This window comes from Trachurus trachurus (genome assembly GCF_905171665.1).
Source record: "Trachurus trachurus genome assembly, chromosome: 3".
Taxonomy (NCBI): domain Eukaryota; kingdom Metazoa; phylum Chordata; class Actinopteri; order Carangiformes; family Carangidae; genus Trachurus; species Trachurus trachurus.
The window spans coordinates 29,425,381-29,444,043 of record NC_139893.1 but is presented as its reverse complement, the minus strand read 5'-3'; the positions used below and the strand labels follow the sequence as shown (position 1 = coordinate 29,444,043).

The following is an 18,663-nucleotide window of genomic DNA, read 5'->3' as shown; positions in this document are numbered from 1 at the left end:
TAAGTGGTGAAGCCAAAGACAAATTTCCACATTGTGGACAATAAAGATATTGAATTGAATTACTGTAAAAAGGAATGTCTTCAGTCGGGATTTGAAGAGAGGGAGTGAGGGTGAATCTCTGATGGGCTGGGGGAGAGAGTTCCAAAGGCGAGGTGCGGTGCGGGAGAAGGCTCGATTGCCGTAGGTTTTTAACTTGGGAGGTGGTATGGTGAGGGTAAGGGAAGCAGAGGAACGGAGGACTCGAGTGGGGCGGTGAGGAGTGAGGAGTTCTGATAGATAAGGGGGGGCCAGGCGGTTTAGGGTTTTGTAAGTGAGGAGGAGAACTTTAAATGTAATGCGGTCTTTGACAGGGAGCCAGTGGAGAGAGTGGAGAACAGGAGTGATGTGGTCATTGTCATCATGACTGACTTTGTTACAGCATTGTACTGTATGTTGTTTATTTATAAGGCTCTGAAACTGTCCCATCTGCCCTCTGGTTATATATATTGGCCCCTGACCTGAAGGAACCTAACCTACAAGAAACCAATCCTGCCAACTTGTGGGGAAAGGGGGTGGGGCTAAAACCATGTTAGTACAGACAGACAGTAAGCTTAGCTTTAGCCCAACTGCTAACACTGTGTCAGCCACTGCTAGTTAAAGCAAAGTCCTTGGTTAAAGGCAACAAACAACCTAAACAAATAGAAGATGCTTACTGTCTTACCACTCTTAAAGATGCTAACCATGCAAACAGCTTGGACCCATCTTCTAGTCTCAACAGTCTCCTCCCTCTGAGTCTGGTTCTGACTGAGGCCCAAACATGTGGCTGTGTCTATCTGATGTTTCCTCCTCTAACCATCTTGATGCTCTCTGCTCTTTCTTTTAGTTGGTGGGTGGGGCTCAAGGCTTTATCCATTACTGATGAGTCTTTATGTGGGAAAACTGTACTAAATTAAATACTGACCATTGCAGAGGATTTTTTTACAGAGTTTAAAACATGTCTGCAAAAGGCTGTAGTTATACGTACAATCAAATTTGCACATTTGCATAAAATGTATCCTATACAGCATCTCAATAAATTAGAATACCATGGAGTTCAGTATTCATCCCCATGATAGTGTAGCCTAAGCCTATATCAATTAGCTGATACCGGAGTGTGACACCATTACTGTAGGTTACAATAGTGAAATTTTCGCTATTCTAATTTTTTAAGATGCTGAAGTTTGGGTTTTCATTAAATGTCAAATCATTACAATTAAAATAAATAAAAACATGAAATATTTCAGTCTGTGTGTAAATAATCTATATAATGTATTAGGCTACTTTAACTATTTGAATTGATCTACTGAAAAAGTTAACTTTTTCATGATATTCTAATTTATTGGAATTCGCCTGTATGTGTGAGTTGTCTTTGTGTAGCCCTAAGTCTACCCCAACTTATGTGTGTCTGTCGAAGTATAAATGGTTAATTTCTGAAGACAGTTCACTTCACACAAAAAAATTGAACAGTAATTTTTCCTTTCTTTTAAAGCACCAGCAACTCAAAAAAGACTCCACCACCTGTTGCTGTGTCCAAGATTGACAAGAAACTAGAGCAGTACACACATGCTCTTGAGGTAGGACCACACTCTCAGTTTCTTTTTCCTTGATTGGGATTTTTCCTTTTATTGACTGTGACAGGTATTTTGGGAAACTTTTATTGTGCATATTGCCCTGAACGTTCCTCAACAAACTGCCAACTGCAGTTTTCCCAAATGTGAGCAACTCTTACATGCTGTTCTCTCTGGAATTGATTAATAGCTCCTCTTTGCAACACAACTAAACTCAGAGAGGAGCCTGTTCTTGGTGTTGTTTGAGCTTAGACACAGCTCATATATTCTGTTCCAGCTTTATGATGGCCCTGTATCAACAGAAAATCCTCAGATTTACATAACTATTCTTACTTTTCTATTCTAACTTCCCTTACTCAGGTCTCCTCAAAGGAAGGCAGATCCAGCGGCCAGGGTCTAACAGACCTGACGAGTCCCACTGAACCTGTCGCCTCCAAGAAAAACCTGTTTGAGGCCGGAGAAGCCTGGAACCAAAACATCTCAGTCGCTGCATCTAAGGTTGTCAGGTTAACTGATGAAGTTAACTATCAGCCACTATATCTAACTTTTCACACCACACTCAATAAGTTCCTACTCCCTTTTCTTATGCCCGCTGATAAAGAGTTTAGATATTAAAAGCAAGATTTTTTGTTGTTGCTGAACAGCAGCCTCTGTGGCTTTAAGTGGTCGAGTAGCCTACATTAAATTCTGCTTGTCTCTGACACTTTATCTCAGTTCATATACCGCATGCACAATGGCAGTATTGTAACTTACAAATTCAGTCCTAAAACGCAACAGAGGTATCTTCAGTGCACACAAGCCTGCTACCAGAATTAAGGGAGAAAAAAAACAAGTAAAAATGATACAGTAGCTGCTGGGACGCACTTCTCACATACACACATCTTGCACCAACCTGACCCAAGTTGTTTCACCTGAACATCACCTGATCTGTTCAATTGTTTGTGGAGGCTTGCTCCAATGTGATTGGGAAGACCTGTAGAATGAAACAGTGAAACTTTCTTTCTTTCTTACTATTTTTTTTTTTTTTTTGCCTCAGGACGCAGATGGTTTAAAAGTGGCTGTGGCTGATCTGATCAATCAGTGGGTGAGAGGAAGTGAAGATGGCAGCAGGTGCAGCTCACCTTCCAAACCAGCAGTAAGACCGGATTTACTTTGCTTTCTTGTATGACCTGCTGTGTTGCTGTGTTGCTGTGTGTTTGACAAAATGCACTTTTTTTCACACCAAGTTTAATTTCTGTGACATCACTGTTCTGTCACTGTCTCCATTCTTCTGAGATTCCCCCTCAACATGTCTTTCTTTATTTTTCTTAAGCAGCAGATTATTCTGTTTCATATTCTGTTCTCTCTCTCATACACATTGTTCTCTGCCTCTGTTCCTTTCTGCTTCCTGCAGCCACACCCCAGTTTTCTCTCGTGTGGTGTGTAACAGTGTGTGAAGGTCTGCCCCCCTGTGGCAGCAGCAGCAACTTACATGTCATTCACTCTGACATCAATCAAGCAGAGGCGACAGTGTTGTATGTTGTGTTTGCAGGAAATAAAACCTGGTGGTGTTTTAAACAAGAAAAACCTGTGGGAGAGTCTTGGAGACACCGAATCCCCTGGCAGGGATGGGAAGGTATGAAGTCACATCAGAATCTGTTGTTGTTTAAAATAGTTTTTTACTTTTACTTAGATTCAGGCACATTGTGACCGTGACTCCCCTTTTCTGTTATGCTAAAAGTCATCAGTTTACATTGGCAATGCTGCAGAATTTCATCAGCCATCAGCCATCCTCACCAGACTTATATCACTGAAAACCAGACACTTCAAGGCTTGAGACCTAGAATGAGTCAGTGTCTATTAGATTATGGTCTTAATGTGAATGCTAAAAGTTTTTCTTCTAGTGGATGAGAGTTTAAAGATGAAAAAAATCTGACTTTGTCAGGAAAAAAATTAAATGGTATGATCTTGTGAGCTGCTTTAGTTTATGTCATGAGAGTTGTAGAGTTAAGGATGTCTTCCATTGGAGGCCCCTATATTAATCTGAGGTCACGAAAGAAATGAAAGAACATTACAAATGTTTCCCATAAAATGAATAGACTCAGACATACATTAATTTTGAGCTGCAATCACAGACAGTGTTTTTAACACCTTGCTCATTATTAAATCTTGTAAATTAAACTTTAAGGTTTTAAGTTCTGGTTATATAAATGTGATAAGGGACACCATGACAGCAAATGAAGAAAGTGTAACCAATAAATTAGTTACACAAAGACAAAGACAAAAAAAATAAAAAAATCTTTACAGTTAACCTGAAATTAAAGACCTATTTTATAAAGGTGTGCTTTTAAACTAGTTTCGTCGACCAGGTGAAGTCTGTGATCAGCGCAGCTTCGCCACGTCAACGGGGTGTGGCCCAGGTCCATTTCGCAAGATTCGTGGGCCGCGCAGTCAGACTTAGACCGGCGCAACCCCTCCCCTCGTCCCTCCCACCGGCGCAAACGGCGAAGAGGGAGGAGAGAGGGCGGGAGGGAGACAGGAGGAGGAGAGAAAGGCGTGGAGTGGGTTTGACACAGCCGAGTCAGATCTTCACCAATCAAAGGAGCTCCTCTCCTCACCTTTAACTGCGCGGCGGGTGATGCGCGCTGCAAGTTTGTCATTTTATACTTTGACATGGACGGAGGAGACAGCGACACCAGAGGCCGAACCTCTCCCCGGAGGAAACAGCTGTTTCCCCGGAGGTCCGAGCTCAGAGTGACCAATAATGAGTTTACTAATATACTTAACCAGGATTGATCTGATACACTGAGAACCCCTACGCAATCTAAGAAACAACAACTAATAAACTAATAAAGAAACTCACATTTATTCAAACCCTGTGTATAAGATCAGAGGTGTAGGCTACACTAATCACAACATAAACACACACCATGTGGATGAAATCAGCAAGGACGCGCTCTCTCTCTCTCCCTCTCTCTCTCTCTCTCTCTGTCCTCCTCTCTCTCTCTCTCTCTCTCTCTCTCTGTCCGTCTCTTTTTTTCTCTTTTTTTTTTCTGTGATAGAGATGCTGAGTACTGTAGTAGGCTATATACTGACTATCTGATACCGAGGCTGTTGTGCTGGACTAAGAGAGATGATGATTTGTGTTTTGTTTTTCATTACGGCCGCGTGATGCGGTCGCACGTGCTTATGAATTAATAAGTGAATAAATAAATAAATACAGCGATCATCACAAGGGCAGAGTGGTATCTCAACACGGCAGCGACATGCAGTCATCCACCCTCAGTCCTGCTTGGGACATCCACAGCTGCTTTTCAGTGCCAGTTCGTCCCTGCTGTGTTAATTCAGGTGGAGTTTCCATTACGCGCCGACAGCCTTTGATCTCTGCTTTGATCTGACGTAAGATGTGACGGGACAATCTATATAGATATAAATTCACGTGTTGATTCCGTTAGTTGCATTAAATAGTGGTTATTGTGGATATTTATTGCATTGAAATGTGTCTGGAACTGTGGAGATCTGCCTGTGAGGTCTTGGTGACGTGTGTGCACTGCAGGTCAGTCAGCCAAACTTCCACTGCACCTGCTGCGCTCCGCGCTGCGCTGAGACTAGACCTGGTTGGAGGTGGCGAGCTTTCAGCGCAACTTCGGCGGGACATTTTCGGACGAAACTTCCACTGCACCAAGCTGAATCTGTGACGCCTCCCCCTGCTGCGCCGCCACGCCTATCTCAGTGCAGCGCGATCTGCCAATCTTCCAATCTGACTTTGCGCTCGGCTGCGCTGGTCGAAACTTGCATTAGACCGGCTGCGCTACCTTGCGCCACCTGCGCTGCGCCAGCAAACTAGGGCCCATGATCTTGACAGTTGTAATTTTTTGGCAACATTAACAAGACTGGGAAGAAGGGAAAAAGATATGAAATTTCTGCTCAAGGAAAAGGAGCTGAAAAATTTGGAAAACGGAACTCAAAGTTTTGGACTGATGGATCAATGAAATATTGAATGGATTAAGGGATACCAAAGTTACAGCAGACATTTCAAAAAATCTGTATTTTAATAAAATTGTTTGAATCTACTCTATTTCAGGAGACTTCCCCTGGTAAAAGGTATAAATTTGTGGTGACTGGTCATGGCAAGTATGAGAAGGTTCCTGAAGACGGAAACTGTCCGTCAGGTAAGAAAATACCTCAACCCTGTTAGACTTAAATGGAAAATGAAAGTAATGTTTTCCAGCTGCATTACGCATACATTTCAAATGCATTATTAAAGGTCCCATATTATGCTGTTTTTCAACCATTTCACATGGGTCAATCTAAAAGTGGCTCTCCAGAGCTCTCATGAGAACGAGCCATTTCTGTGTCTGCACCTTGAAATGCAAATAAGATGTGTAAACCACGTCCACTCCACAGCCGTCACGGGGAGAGGGTGTGGTTTTCACTACAGGTACATGTGCCAATGTTGACATTGGGAATATGGATGGGGTCGGGCATTTATATCCGGAAAAAAGTGTAGCAATCAATTAAGGGAGTGAACAGACTTTTTTCACCTCCAGGCGTCATAGAAAGCCCACGGGAACACATACTGTAGGACCGCAACAAAACCAGTAGAAAGTGGATTTTGCATAATATGGGCCCTGTAAATTATTAAATTAGATGAAATATTTTACTTTTTAGCATGTATTTTGTATTTTGAGAAGATTGTAGCCTACAGTATACTGTTTATGAGCTAGTTTTAAATATTTATATGGACTAATGCACTTGGCTTTGGTCTTTTAAATATTTAGCAGTAACTGTTGTAAATTGCTTTAGGATATTTTCAGTGCCAGGTATTGCATTGTTATTTAAACAAAAATAAATACAAGACAATAATTTCACATTCAACTTTATGTGTTTTTGAGAAGCACAAATAAACATAAAAATATTACAGTTTAACCATCAATGTGATAAATAGGGCTGTAGGTAGCTTATAGGGGTACAGTCCTCACCTAAAAGAAGTTCCACATCATGTGGAACAAAAACAAAAACAAATTGAAAAAATCAATCCAGAGAAAAAAAGGGTAAAAAAAAAAAACCTTATACAGTACAACATGCTACGATAGCAGCAGTATCCTCCAGAGCTGTGAAATTTCACATACTGTATATTGTTTCTACATTCTTTCTTAAAGGGATATTTCAACATTTTGGCAAATTTGCCTATTGCCATAATCTCTATAGTTTTAGGAGTAGGTTCATTATCTTTAATTGTTGGTGCAAGCTGTTTTGAGATCGGCTGTGCAGAGATGCGAGCTGCTCAGCTAACGCAACGGAGGCTCATGGTATCTCCACGTTTTCCTCATCAAACTAAATACACAATCCAACAACTCCAAAACGCTCTCATGGACAAGTTGTGGCCTGCACATTCACCACGCTAGTATGAAATAATAATGTATAATAATGTAACATTTCGACACATGAAGCAAATACTCTGAACTACTTTCGCTTTTGAAGTCACTCTGCCAAGCAGCCGTGTCGGGAATGTAGTTCCGGTTACGTATTTACCATAAAACAACTCTGTCGCGTAACGTTTCATTATTTTTTCATAGCATGGTGAATGTGCAGGTCACAGCATGTCCATGAGAGCGTTTTGGAGTTGTCAAATTGTTTATTTGATGAGTTTGATGAGGGAAAGCCCGGAAATACTGTGCGCCGTGCAGAGCTCACGTCTGCCCCGCAGATCTCAAAACAGCTTACACGGACAATTAAAGGTATTGAACCAGGATTATAGCAATAGGCGAATTTCCCAAAATGTTGAAATATCCCTTTAAACTGTCGCTCCATTTCTTCCGGTCTTGCCTGTTCACTTTAACCATCATTACTCACTGGTATTTACTTCCACATCAATCTCGACACTTAATATTGTTCATGGTTCATGGATCCATCACCAAGCAGGAAATTACTGTCCACCACTGTGTTTGTTAACACTGACTGGAAACACCATATTGTCACCGTTGAATGAAAACTATTAATCTCCAACTTGAAAACAGTCTGATGTATACATATTTATAACTTTGTTGAATATGTTTTTCAGTAAAACAATATCTTTCTGACATACTGTCTGAGACACTCCTCAGCTGGTTGAGGAGTTTTCACGCAACACCAGTGACACAACAGTTTGATTCTGATGTATTGGGGCTGGGCAATGGTTACACCAGGATACAGTTAAATGGTACAACAAGAGCCAGATGCTACACTTGTATTTGTCTACAGACCTTGAACATCTGTTGTAAATTTCTTAGCAATTTGCCCAATTGTTGTCAAAACATTTCAGTTGCCAGCCCTATGTTGGAAACGTCATGGGGATCACGATACTCAGTAGGATGCATCCTCTGAGGATAATGACTGCTTCTACACACTTTCATAACAATCCATTAAACATGATAAAATATTTCTATCAAGACCACAGTGTCAGACTATCCAACAAACAGACTCAACATTTCCATCCCTCAGGACACTGGAAAAAACACATCATCTAAACTCTTAAATGAAATCAGTTATCAGAGGATTATTTAGATACTCTGTTGCCCAGCCCCAAAATGCACTAGTCTGTAATAATTTCCTGCCCTCCTCAAAACCCAGAATATATCCCACCACTTTCCCTTTCATACCTGACTTGCAGAAACCTAAATCTTTTCTTTCATTCAACTGTTCTCCTTCTTTCAACGTCCATCTGCCCTGTTGTCCAGGAATGTAAAAGCCCTATTTATTACAGAGATTAAAACCTGCCTACCAGCGGTGTACACTAAAAGCCTCACTTTGTTTAGAAAAATAGAAAAAGGCATGAGAAATAAAACAATATTTTACCTATCAAAGTATCGACAGTTCATGCATTCAACACTACATCCAATCTAGGCCATCATCAAATGAAAAAGAAAAATCTACCCTAGTTCACCTATCTAGTACAGGTGCACAGATATGTTGCTTTCTTTGCCTTAACGTTTCATTACTTGATTTCATTGAAAGTGCAAAAATGCCACCCCTGTATTATAGCTATACTAATATTGTTTTACGCTACAAGCAATCACAGGTGCTTATACACAACCTTATATGTCCTCAATAAACACAACCTACAGTAAGACAACATCAGAAATGTACCATATGATCTTATTTTACATAGCATTGAATTTTTGTTTCATTGACATTACTTTACTTTCCAATTTGAAAAGGTAACTACTGATGATTTCTGATGGTAACTAAGCAATAATCAGTGATGGTTTTTGTTTGTTTGGTTGTTTGTTTGTTTTAGCTTTTATTAGAATGGGGAGAATAATCTGCCTCCCCTCTGCAGCCCTGATTTATAAAATCGCCTTCTACTATTCTATAGCAAAAATGGTGTGACAAGTATTTTCTAACAAATTCTCTCGTTATGATTTCTTTTCTATGAAGCCCCCTTATCTATCCATCTCCTGATGAATTACTCAGTGTCAGTCCCTTACTTTTGTATCAGTGCACATCAGCCTATATAGCTAAACTTTATATTGGATTGAATCCTCTGGCTGTTCTATTAAAGTCTTTGCGTTCATCCTCCTGAGTTTTGCGTTTTATCAGCCCCCTTTCAAACACTGCTGCTATTTTCGTGAGTGGCTTCTCTGCTGCCTCTTTAAGCTTCCTGGCATCAAAACGTGGACTGTAGAGTAAAATTGGCAGACGATTGACAAAAGAGGGAACTTCTGCCTGATTATCTTTAGGGGCCTTTTTCTTTTCTAAATCTTTCTTGGTGGTGTTGATCTGCTGCATTATTCGCTCTTTGCTGGAAAACATCTGAAAGAGCAGGGCGTCCCACATCTTCAAAGCCTTGGGATCTTCTGTGTTTTTAACCATTACATCCTGATTATCACACTGGTCTGACTTTTCACTATCACCTTGATCTGTTTTCTTATTGATGCCAGTGGCATCAACCTGAGATTTGGCATCTTGCTCTGGAAACGTAGGTTCCTCTGGCTCAACAACCATGTGTTTCTTCAGCCGTGTCCATCCACTGAGCTTACCCTTAAGGCCTTTCAGCTTCTGGACTGCCTTAGGCCCAGCAGATGTAGGGGCTTTCTCTGCTGTTACAATCTTCTTGTCAGAAGTTGAAGATGCAATTGATGTCGCTGACTTCATGGAGGGTTCGGCTGCTGGGGCTTCCGTCGGTGCTGGTGTCGTTTTGGTCTTCAGAACATCCTTGTCCTTGTGTCCAGCTTTTTGCTGAGATGGCGGTGACATTCCTCTGTTTGGGGATGGAGCTTTGACTGAGACTGAGGCCTGAGGCAGAGAGGCAGGAGTGGTAGAGTCAATCACTGCAGCTTTAACTATGGGTGGTTTCATGACAGTATCTGTTGCTGGTTCTGAAGGGGTATTGTTCTGCACTGGTAGTTCTGTCAAAGGCTGAGCATTACTGGCGTGTGAGCTAATCTGGACCAGATCGGGGGGAGACTGTGAGGTATCGGCTTTTACAACTGTGGGTTTTGTTTCTACAGTGGTAGAGGAAGGTCTAGACTCTGTCTGGTTAGTGGAAACTTTTGCTTGTAGAGAAGGTTTACTGTTTTTATCAGTCAAATGATTGGGAGCACTACCTTCAGTTTCTGGTGGGGACAGTTTTGTATCCTTACTGCAATTTGACTCTATGTTTGTTTTTACTTGGGAATGTGCATTTACCTCAGGGACTGAAGTGTCATTAATTGTGGGTAATTTTATTTCTGTTTTTGAGATATTCTCTGTCAATGACTTAGCAGATGTCTGAACAGTGCTACCAGAAGTATTATTTTGAAGAGGTGTAATGGGACGATTTGCCTGGTCATTCATAATGACTGATGATGGTTTTGGTTTTGTAGTTTGGTAAAATGATACAGGGGTTCTAGAGCGTGACTGTGGTGAGGTTGGCATAAAGGTCTGTGTAGGTGTCCTACACACTCTTCGCTCAGGTAAAGGGGAAGCTCTTGTTGCAATCCAAGGTCTGGCTGCTGTTCGGGGGCTAAAGGGGGCTTTGAAATCTCTGTTGGCTTCACTAAGTGGCTGAATATTTGTAGCAGCATAGTTACTCAGACTAGGTTGTGAGAAGGTTTGAGAATTTACAGAATGAGTGACAGTTTCTATAGATTTTTTTATTTCAGTAACAGTCTGCTGAAACTGTTTCACTTCAGTCTGAGAGGTCATTAAATTTGCAGAGGTTTCAACATTATTTACTGACATGATGTGACCTGGCATTGTAATGGCTTGCTGTTGTACACTGATGTTAGATATGTTACCTGTGATATGACCAGTGGAAATGGAGTCTTTAGGTTTTGTCTTCGGACTTGATAAGATTTTATTGTCAATGATTGGCTGGATCAGAGGGGATTGTTCCTTTACAGCAGTTTTACTACTAATTTGAGATGCAGATGCCTCAAATGATCTCTGCACAACAGGGCTGTTGCCAATCTGTTTACTATCAGTTTGTGAGTTTGTGCAGACCCTTTTTTGAGCAAATGAGCCAGAAACTAATTTTGCATCAGTAGGTACCTTGGTTTCAGCTTGACTCTCAGCTCTTCCTGATCTCATCTGAGGGCTTGCTAAGATTTTATTGTCAATGATTGGCTGGATCAGAGGGGATTGTTCCTTTACAGCAGTTTTACTACTAATTTGAGATGCAGATGCCTCAAATGATCTCTGCACAGCAGGGCTGTTGCCAATCTGTTTACTATCAGTTTGTGAGTTTGTGCAGACCCTTTTTTGAGCAAATGAGCCAGAAACTAATTTTGCATCAGTAGGTACCTTGGTTTCAGCTTGACTCTCAGCTCTTCCTGATCTCATCCGAGGGCTTGCTAAGATTTTATTGTCAATGATTGGCTGGATCAGAGGGGATTGTTCCTTTACAGCAGGTTTACTAATTTGAGATGCAGATGCCTCAAATGATCTCTGCACAACAGGGCTGTTGCCAATCTGTTTACTATCAGTTTGTGAGTTTGTGCAGACCCTGTTTTGAGCAAATGAGCCAGAAACAAATTTAGCATCAGTAGGTAGCTTGGTTTCAGCTTGACTCTCAGCTCTTCCTGATCTCATCTGAGGGCTTTTTGGTGGGATGTGCCTCATGATTGGGCTACATGGCACAGTTTGTTTACTGATCTGCCCCTTAGTAAATGTTTGTTTACTGGTCACTGCCGGATCTGTCATTGGCAGAATAGCCTCTGTGTGAAGCTTGTTGGTGACTCTGGTTTCAGTGGCAGGAATACTGTGAGCATTGCTGCCCAAAATTGATTTGTTTGACTTTGCAGTTTCTGCAGCTGCTCTGTTGTGCTGACCAGCCTCCATATCCTCTGGTTCTCCAGGTAAGACTATGTCTTTGGAAGATGTGCTGACACTAATTAATTCTGCACATTGTTTGTTGCACAGTTTGGTTTCACTCATAGGTGTGTTCGGTGCAACATTTCCTTTTGAGAGATTAGAGGCTGGTTTTCTTAGAGTTTTTCCTGTAGTTATAGAGGGGGGATGCTCTGCTTCCGTTTTCCCAGTGAGTAAACCCACTCTTTCACTGGTGAGTTGTGGATACTGTATAGTGTTCACTGTTGAACTGCTTGCGCTCTTAGTGTTATTATAAATATTTGTTGGAAGTTTTGGTTCTGTGTTTGCTTGGCTATACGGTATTACATCTTTATCCGGGATATTAGATGTGGTCTCAGTGGCTTGTGTAATTTCTGCTGTAGTTTTGCTCAAATTTGTGCAGAAACTTGGTCCTTGTACAACTTTATCTATACTACTCTGTGTGTTTACAAGAACATTCTCAATACCTTTGGTTGGCTTTTGGGGCTCTTTAAATGGCATATTTGATAAATTAGTCTCTAAAGGGAATTTAATCTCTGGAATATTTGGTGACTTGGTTGCAATGATGGATTGGCTTGGGATTTTGGCTACAGCAGTAGGATTACCCACTGTAGTATTTACAGCAGATGGACTTGGTACAGTTAGTTCCTTAGGCAATTTCAAAGAGAGACCTGCTCCAGAAAAATTGATATTCTTTTCAGCTGTTTGACCATGACTGTAAATTTGTGTTTCTGCACTGAGCTTTTGTATGAATTCGGTGCTTTGCTTGGCTGCAGACACTGTGCAGATGCTGGACTGGACAGAACATATAGAAGCCATGACAGGCTCATGAGGCAGCATAGATCCTGTGGAAATAGGCACTGATTGTTTACAGACTGCATTTGATGAGTTGGACGCAGTGCTTGTTTTGTCAAGAATATTGTCTGTATAAACAGATGGCAAAATGTTCCCTTTGTTTATCTTACTAGGTAGAAAAACCTCTCTGCTCAATTTGCTTTGCTGGGTAATTTTTTCCCTTTGATGGGGTAAGATGGTCTCAGCAGCCATTTTACCTGACTGTGGTGTATTTGAAACCACTTTGGAGGATTGTTTAGTTGCTGAAATAAATGTATTCTGTCTAATGACACTCCCTGAGGATTTGGGCTCCAACACTGTACCCTGGTTTTTGTGGTCAGGCTTGGCAGCAAATTGAACATTGAAGCCATTGACTGTTGACAGACTAATTTCCCCAGCAGTTTGGCAAGAATGGACTGGCACTATGTCTTTTGGTCCTGACTGTTGTTTTACGTTTGTCACCTTAGATTCTCCTTTTGCAGGAGTTTTCTCGTGATCGTTTTCTGTCACATTTGACCCTTTTGCACGATGTTGTGTTTCTGCCTTTGAATCTACTTTCAGTAACGGTGAGGAGGAACTCAACAGACCACAGCTATCAGTCAGGCACGTAGTTGTATTTAGTGCTGCCTCTATAGAGAATAATTGTGTGTGTACCTCACCTGTTTTAGGTATTGGTATTGGAGCCTCAGAGTATGAGGCTTTTGGTGTGGATACGTCACTTGTGGATTGTTGCATTGTTTTCTGTGCCAAGCCAAGAGGGAACTCTGGTTTTATTGTGTCCACGTTAGAAGCTTTAAGTGATTGTATTCCAGTACTGTGAGCTTCAGAGCAACTTTCCCCAAACACATCTTTGCTACACGTGACCATCCTTTCAGCTGGATGCCCTGAATCTTCTGGAGATGACTGAGACTGTAAACTGTGAGCAGCAGAGACCATCACTGAGGTGGGAAGGTCTTGATGCCCATTGAGTTGTTTTGTTGCATCAGACTGTGGCTGTGCTGACTGTGCTTTGTTTGAAGAGGTTTCATTAACCCTGCAGGGTACAGGGTTTTGATGAGATGCGATGGTCCTAATTCCACCATAGGCAACATACTCAGCTGGAGTAAGGCCATAATATGTTGACCGTGATTTTGGCTTTGAAGTTGCTAATGACATTTGTGTCTCCAATAATGACGCCAAGGACTTGCGTGCCTCAAACACAGGAGGTCGATGAGTGGATGACATGGGTGTTGGACTTGTTGATTCTTGCATTGAAATCACAGGTGTAGGGTTGAGATTGGAAGTATTTGGCACAGAGAGGAATATAGGAACTTTTGGCAAAGATGGAGTCTCACTTTCTGCAACATGGTTTGTTTTTAGTTTTGGGATGACCGCTTCTATCAGTGTTTGTTTGACCACAGAGGATTCAGGTGGACTGATACTTGATGCTAAATTCTCTCTGTGATACAGCCCTGAATTGGCAACACTGAGGTTTATTGTGCTCTTTCGACTTTGTTGAATCTCTATCTCTTTGTTATTGCTGGTTTGTTGGATGGAGGTTATAAGTTTAACATCTGTTGGCTTTAGTTCTTCTGTGACGACAGGAGGGTTATTCGTACCACTGGTTTGAAATGCTGAGTTGTGTTGTGGAGTCTCATTGGGAATAGCAGGAGCTTGCAAATCTTGGGAGCAGTTGAAAGCAGGACTTGCTGCAAATAAAAGCGGGTTAGGTTTGGATATTTCAAAAATAGGTGTGGATACTTGGGCTGGTTTGCAAGACGGGGTCCTCGGCCTTCCACTTAGGGTCCTGGATAGAGACACCTTCTGATCAGTCACTGAAGGTACAACTTTGTCCTTGTGTACAGCAGATAAAGGTTCTCCCTGGTAGGTAGGGTTTGTTACTGTGAGGTCCTGGATGGAAAAAGGTTTAGAGATTTCATAAAATGTTGCCTTGGATGTATAAATCCTGGTTTGTGGGGCAGGTTTTGTCTCTGTCATTGCTTCAACGAGTGATATTTTTGAGGCTGTTATTTCCGGCGACATCTGGCTTGGTACAAAGTTGCCGTTAGTCATAGATTTGGCATTCCAAGATGATGTCTGGCTCTGAGGGCTGTCCTTTAAAATTGTGTTTGTCTCCCCCTGGCTGGGAATAAAAGGCTGTGTCTGGGTGTTTGGGACTGATGGCACCACTTGAACAGGAGGTTGGTCTGCAACTTGAGAAGCTGCTGGGCCTGGGCCACTGTTGGGGGCAGCTGGGAATAGGGTCAGGCTGTGAGTTGATATTTTAGGGCTGGACTGCAACATAGCAACTGGAGGGACTGTTGTGACTGACCCATGGGAATTTGGTGTCATGTTAGAACTGAAGGCAGAAGAAAGAGGTGGTGCCGGGAACTGCTCAGGTGGCGATGGGGGTGGTGAAGCCAAAGGTGGCATCATGAAAGGAGTTGCCTCATCAAATAGAAAAGAGGAACACTCAAAGAGTGGAGCCACCAGTTCTTCAGAAGTCCTCATGTGAGTTGTGTAGGACTGAGGGGGGGAGCTGCCACCTTGACAATAGGGGATGCTCTGGGGATGAGGGAATGCAGATGCAGAGTGATCATAAAGGGAACCGAAGGGAAAACTGGACACTGAGGAGTCTGCAAGGTAGACTGAATCTGGTGTCCTCGGTGGGCTGGACTGGTCACTGTGCTCAAGGTCTGTGCTCGCTTCATTGACAGGTGACAAACAGGAGCGAAAGGGGATGGGTGTCTGAGACAGACTGCCTTTTTTCTTGGCTCTCTTCTTCTTGAGTTTCTGAAGCCTTGCATTGTCTTTGCCTGGTTTTGGCAGCAAGGGTGGAGGATATTGTTGGTCAGGCTCAAGCCCATTGCTGTAGCTGACTTCCATCAGCATTTCAGACTCCTGCAAGACAGATAAGACTTAATCAATGGAAAGTTTACTTTTTAGAGCAACAGCAACACAGATACAAACAATGAAATTGTTCTTCAAGAGGTCTGTCATGCAAAAATAGTTTTTATAGTAGGCCTATTTGCTTGTTATGAATACTACTCAGAAGATCAAAGAGTTACTCATCACCTTGTTGAAGATAATCAATAAGTTTTGGAGTTAGGCCCAGGAAATGGTTTACATTATCTTATACTTTAATTAGTTTGTAATGCATCCAGTATGCTGATCATGTGTATTTTTTCCTTTACAGATGGACATTTCTTTGAGGATTTGTGAAACACGCCTTGGACTTGGAGAGAAGAAAAACATTGATACTGCACAAATCTTAGCCACTATCACTTCACCATCCTCTGTATTTCAAGCCTTAAGCTAGACCTGATCTTCAATCTTGTTGTAATGAACATTTCTTTCAATAATCCATTATCATTTCACATTTCTTTTAGGTGAAAGGGTAAAAAAAAAATCTTCTCTGTTTAAACTGGACATTTTGTTCCTGTGAATAATATCTCATGGTTCTTCAGCAGCAGCATATCTTTGATTTAGGTAAAATAAAAACAAATGAAAGCATTCCTGGTGTTTGATTCCTCATTGTTAAGTTTGTGTCTTTGCTTCTATTGTGATATGCAGTCAAAGTGAGCTCATTGCCTTCCACTGTGTCCCCTGCATGGCTTATTCAGCTGCTTAACCAACTGCACTGATTTAACCCATGCTAATGGCCCTGAGACAAGTCTGCAGCTGAGTAACTACAGTATGAGCTTGCATGACAACGGGCTCATTAACAGGTTTTGAAACTCTTAATTGGGTCCTGAAGATGCTGCATGGCTACAAGACGCGTCACTGGTGGAAATAGAAAGGCATGTAGCCTCATGGCTTATGGCAGGGCTACTTTGAAATGATGACAAACTACTTATGAAAATAGTCGCTCAAGGAGACAGTCAAATTTAAAAATGACCTCTGCACAAAATAGAAGGAAATCCAAAGCAAAACGATACAGTAAGGTGGCAAGGGTCATGTAAGTAGGGAGGGGTTTTGCATTTAGCTTGTGTTGATAACCAAAGAAAAAACTTGTGAAGTGGGTCCAAATTACTTGGTAATTGACATTGCAAGCAAACAGTTAGAAAGAGATCAAAGGTCAAAGACATAATTAGCTGACAATACATACAACATGAAACAGAAACCTCTGTCCATCTGAGACCCTGTACATCAGAGTTGCTGTTGATTCATATATGTATTGTAAAAAATTCATTCATATTCAAAAGTGAGATTTAATGGTGTGGTGGAGTGAGTTGGTTTTATTAACTATATAATACATGTACACATTTACTTGATTGTATTAAATGGCAATGTGAGCTGAATTGTGAATTTCACTCTGAATATTGGAGGGTCTTTGGGTGACACTAGAAAAGGGACACAGTCTAATTTTACACCTAGGGAAATAAGAGCAAACATCCTGACACCGAGCACCTGCTGCCTGCTGTCCCAACACTCACACAAACAGACTCAGTCTGCTGGAAATCAATCCCAAGTCCAAATCCTCTCAGAGCTGCTCTAGCCATCAGCTTAGCCTCATGTTTCGGGGGTGATGATTCTCTTAAATTTTTATTTATGTCGTGTTTGCACTGGTTTGGTCCTAGAGATGCAGGATAATCAAACCTTAAGGGTGTTCACTGCAAGTTTGAAAATATCCAACTTTGGACAATTAAGGAATAAAAGATCCAGTGTAGAAATGCCTTCTGTGAAGTGTCGATGCTGTAAGTTGTAACACTCTGAGCTGTTTAAAGTGAACACTGTGACTCTTGCAGTCACAGTGACAAGATGGCCTGCTGACACATGAGAAGTCCCCCTTTTAAGGCTCTGCCGTTGGATATCTGAGAGGCTTTCACTGGAGCAGCTCAAAAGAGGAAAGTATAAGATTAGCCCTGTGATAAAACTGTGCCATGACCTCAATCTATCCAAGTTAAAGGAACTCAATTAAACAAAATGGGGGGTGATCCCTTTGCTAATCATCAGGTTGCTACATTACAAATCAGAGCAACACTTACCTGAAGTAGAAACAGGCGTTGCTTGTGTGGTGCTGGACAGGCTGCAGAGCAAAAAACATATTCACTGTGTGAGAGGAGGTATAGATATAATTCATTTGTTTACAACCTACAATAAAAACATGGACACATAGACTGAAATAAGGAATTCAAGTTTAATCAGTGTAATGGTGTGAAGGTGTGTTAACGGCTGACTCATGCTCACATTGATCTTCCATGGCACAAATTGTGCAGAAACATACAACATGGTAAATAGAGCATTGCAAGCCCTTCCTCTGATGGATATAATGTCTGATATGCATCATGCATTTAAGATTTCAGGTCGTGCACGTGCCACTATCAAATCCTACACACCCTTTGCAAGTTAGCACCTGGCTAACGGGACAGGAACACACTGCAGTACCACCAGCTTGTCAATCAACAGACACTCAGTTTGACTGGTTTACCTTCGGCGAGCGGCTGTTGGGACAAACTGCTCTCTGCTTGTTAATCCCAGCTCATGCCGTGCCACAGGGCCGTCCCATCCTGAAGTGAACTGCAGCTTTAGGGAGCGAGCCACAGTGCCCGTGGTCACTCCAAAAATAAAACTGTTGCCTTCAGTATGTGTTGCAGGGGGCAGATGGGGGTTTCCAGGCCACCTGAGCTGGCTGAGGTGCAGCCCCTACAGGCAGCCAGCAGCTACCTCCACCTGAAGGGAGGTGGTCACCTGTGTCAGCTCAGCAGATCACAGATGGGCTCCTGTATATTAGCAGGACACGAGTCCCTGATGTGACACTGATAAGTGTCAGTTCAACTGCTTTTTAACTCAGTCCCTCTGTCAAACTGTTGTTTCCTATGTCACCCTCACTGTGCCATTTATTCACCCTGCAGCTTTCAATCATCCGAACCTTTTCTTTTAGTCTCTACCAAAACAGTAGCTGCGAAACAATTTCGTCTCAGCTTTGACAACCATTATTGATTACATACCCACTTCTGGTGAAGATTTAGAG

General features: G+C 41.9%; 2 protein-coding genes across 3 annotated transcripts in view; one reads left to right on the top strand and one right to left on the bottom strand.

The window, feature by feature from the left end:
• LOC311007627 (uncharacterized protein) overlaps nucleotides 1–16,169 on the top strand; it is a 36,873-nt gene extending 20,704 nt beyond the window's left edge. For both annotated transcript variants that reach the window (XM_084000883.1, XM_084000882.1), the window contains exons 10-15: nucleotides 1,508–1,592; nucleotides 1,947–2,084; nucleotides 2,623–2,721; nucleotides 3,118–3,201; nucleotides 5,650–5,737; nucleotides 15,886–16,169. In XM_084000883.1, coding sequence (XP_083857009.1) covers nucleotides 1,508–1,592; nucleotides 1,947–2,084; nucleotides 2,623–2,721; nucleotides 3,118–3,201; nucleotides 5,650–5,737; nucleotides 15,886–15,911 — 520 coding nt within the window. In that variant the 3' untranslated portion in view covers nucleotides 15,912–16,169. The remainder of the gene's footprint in view (nucleotides 1–1,507; nucleotides 1,593–1,946; nucleotides 2,085–2,622; nucleotides 2,722–3,117; nucleotides 3,202–5,649; nucleotides 5,738–15,885) is intronic.
• On the bottom strand, nucleotides 7,312–18,423 carry LOC311007583 (proline-rich protein 33-like). The gene is made up of 4 exons (XM_084000822.1): nucleotides 18,121–18,423; nucleotides 17,678–17,718; nucleotides 13,370–15,590; nucleotides 7,312–9,842 (listed from the first exon to the last, which is right to left on the bottom strand). The coding sequence occupies exon 4, from the start codon at nucleotides 9,801–9,803 to the stop codon at nucleotides 9,072–9,074; it is 732 nt and encodes a 243-aa protein (XP_083856948.1). The 5' UTR covers nucleotides 9,804–9,842; nucleotides 13,370–15,590; nucleotides 17,678–17,718; nucleotides 18,121–18,423; the 3' UTR covers nucleotides 7,312–9,071.
• Between the last annotated feature and the right edge of the window lie 240 nt (nucleotides 18,424–18,663).

Bases quoted from the DNA above. Each gene is read 5' to 3' on its own strand.
- LOC311007583 (XM_084000822.1), bottom strand. From the start codon at position 9,803: ATGTCACCGCCATCTCAGCAAAAAGCTGGACACAAGGACAAGGATGTT.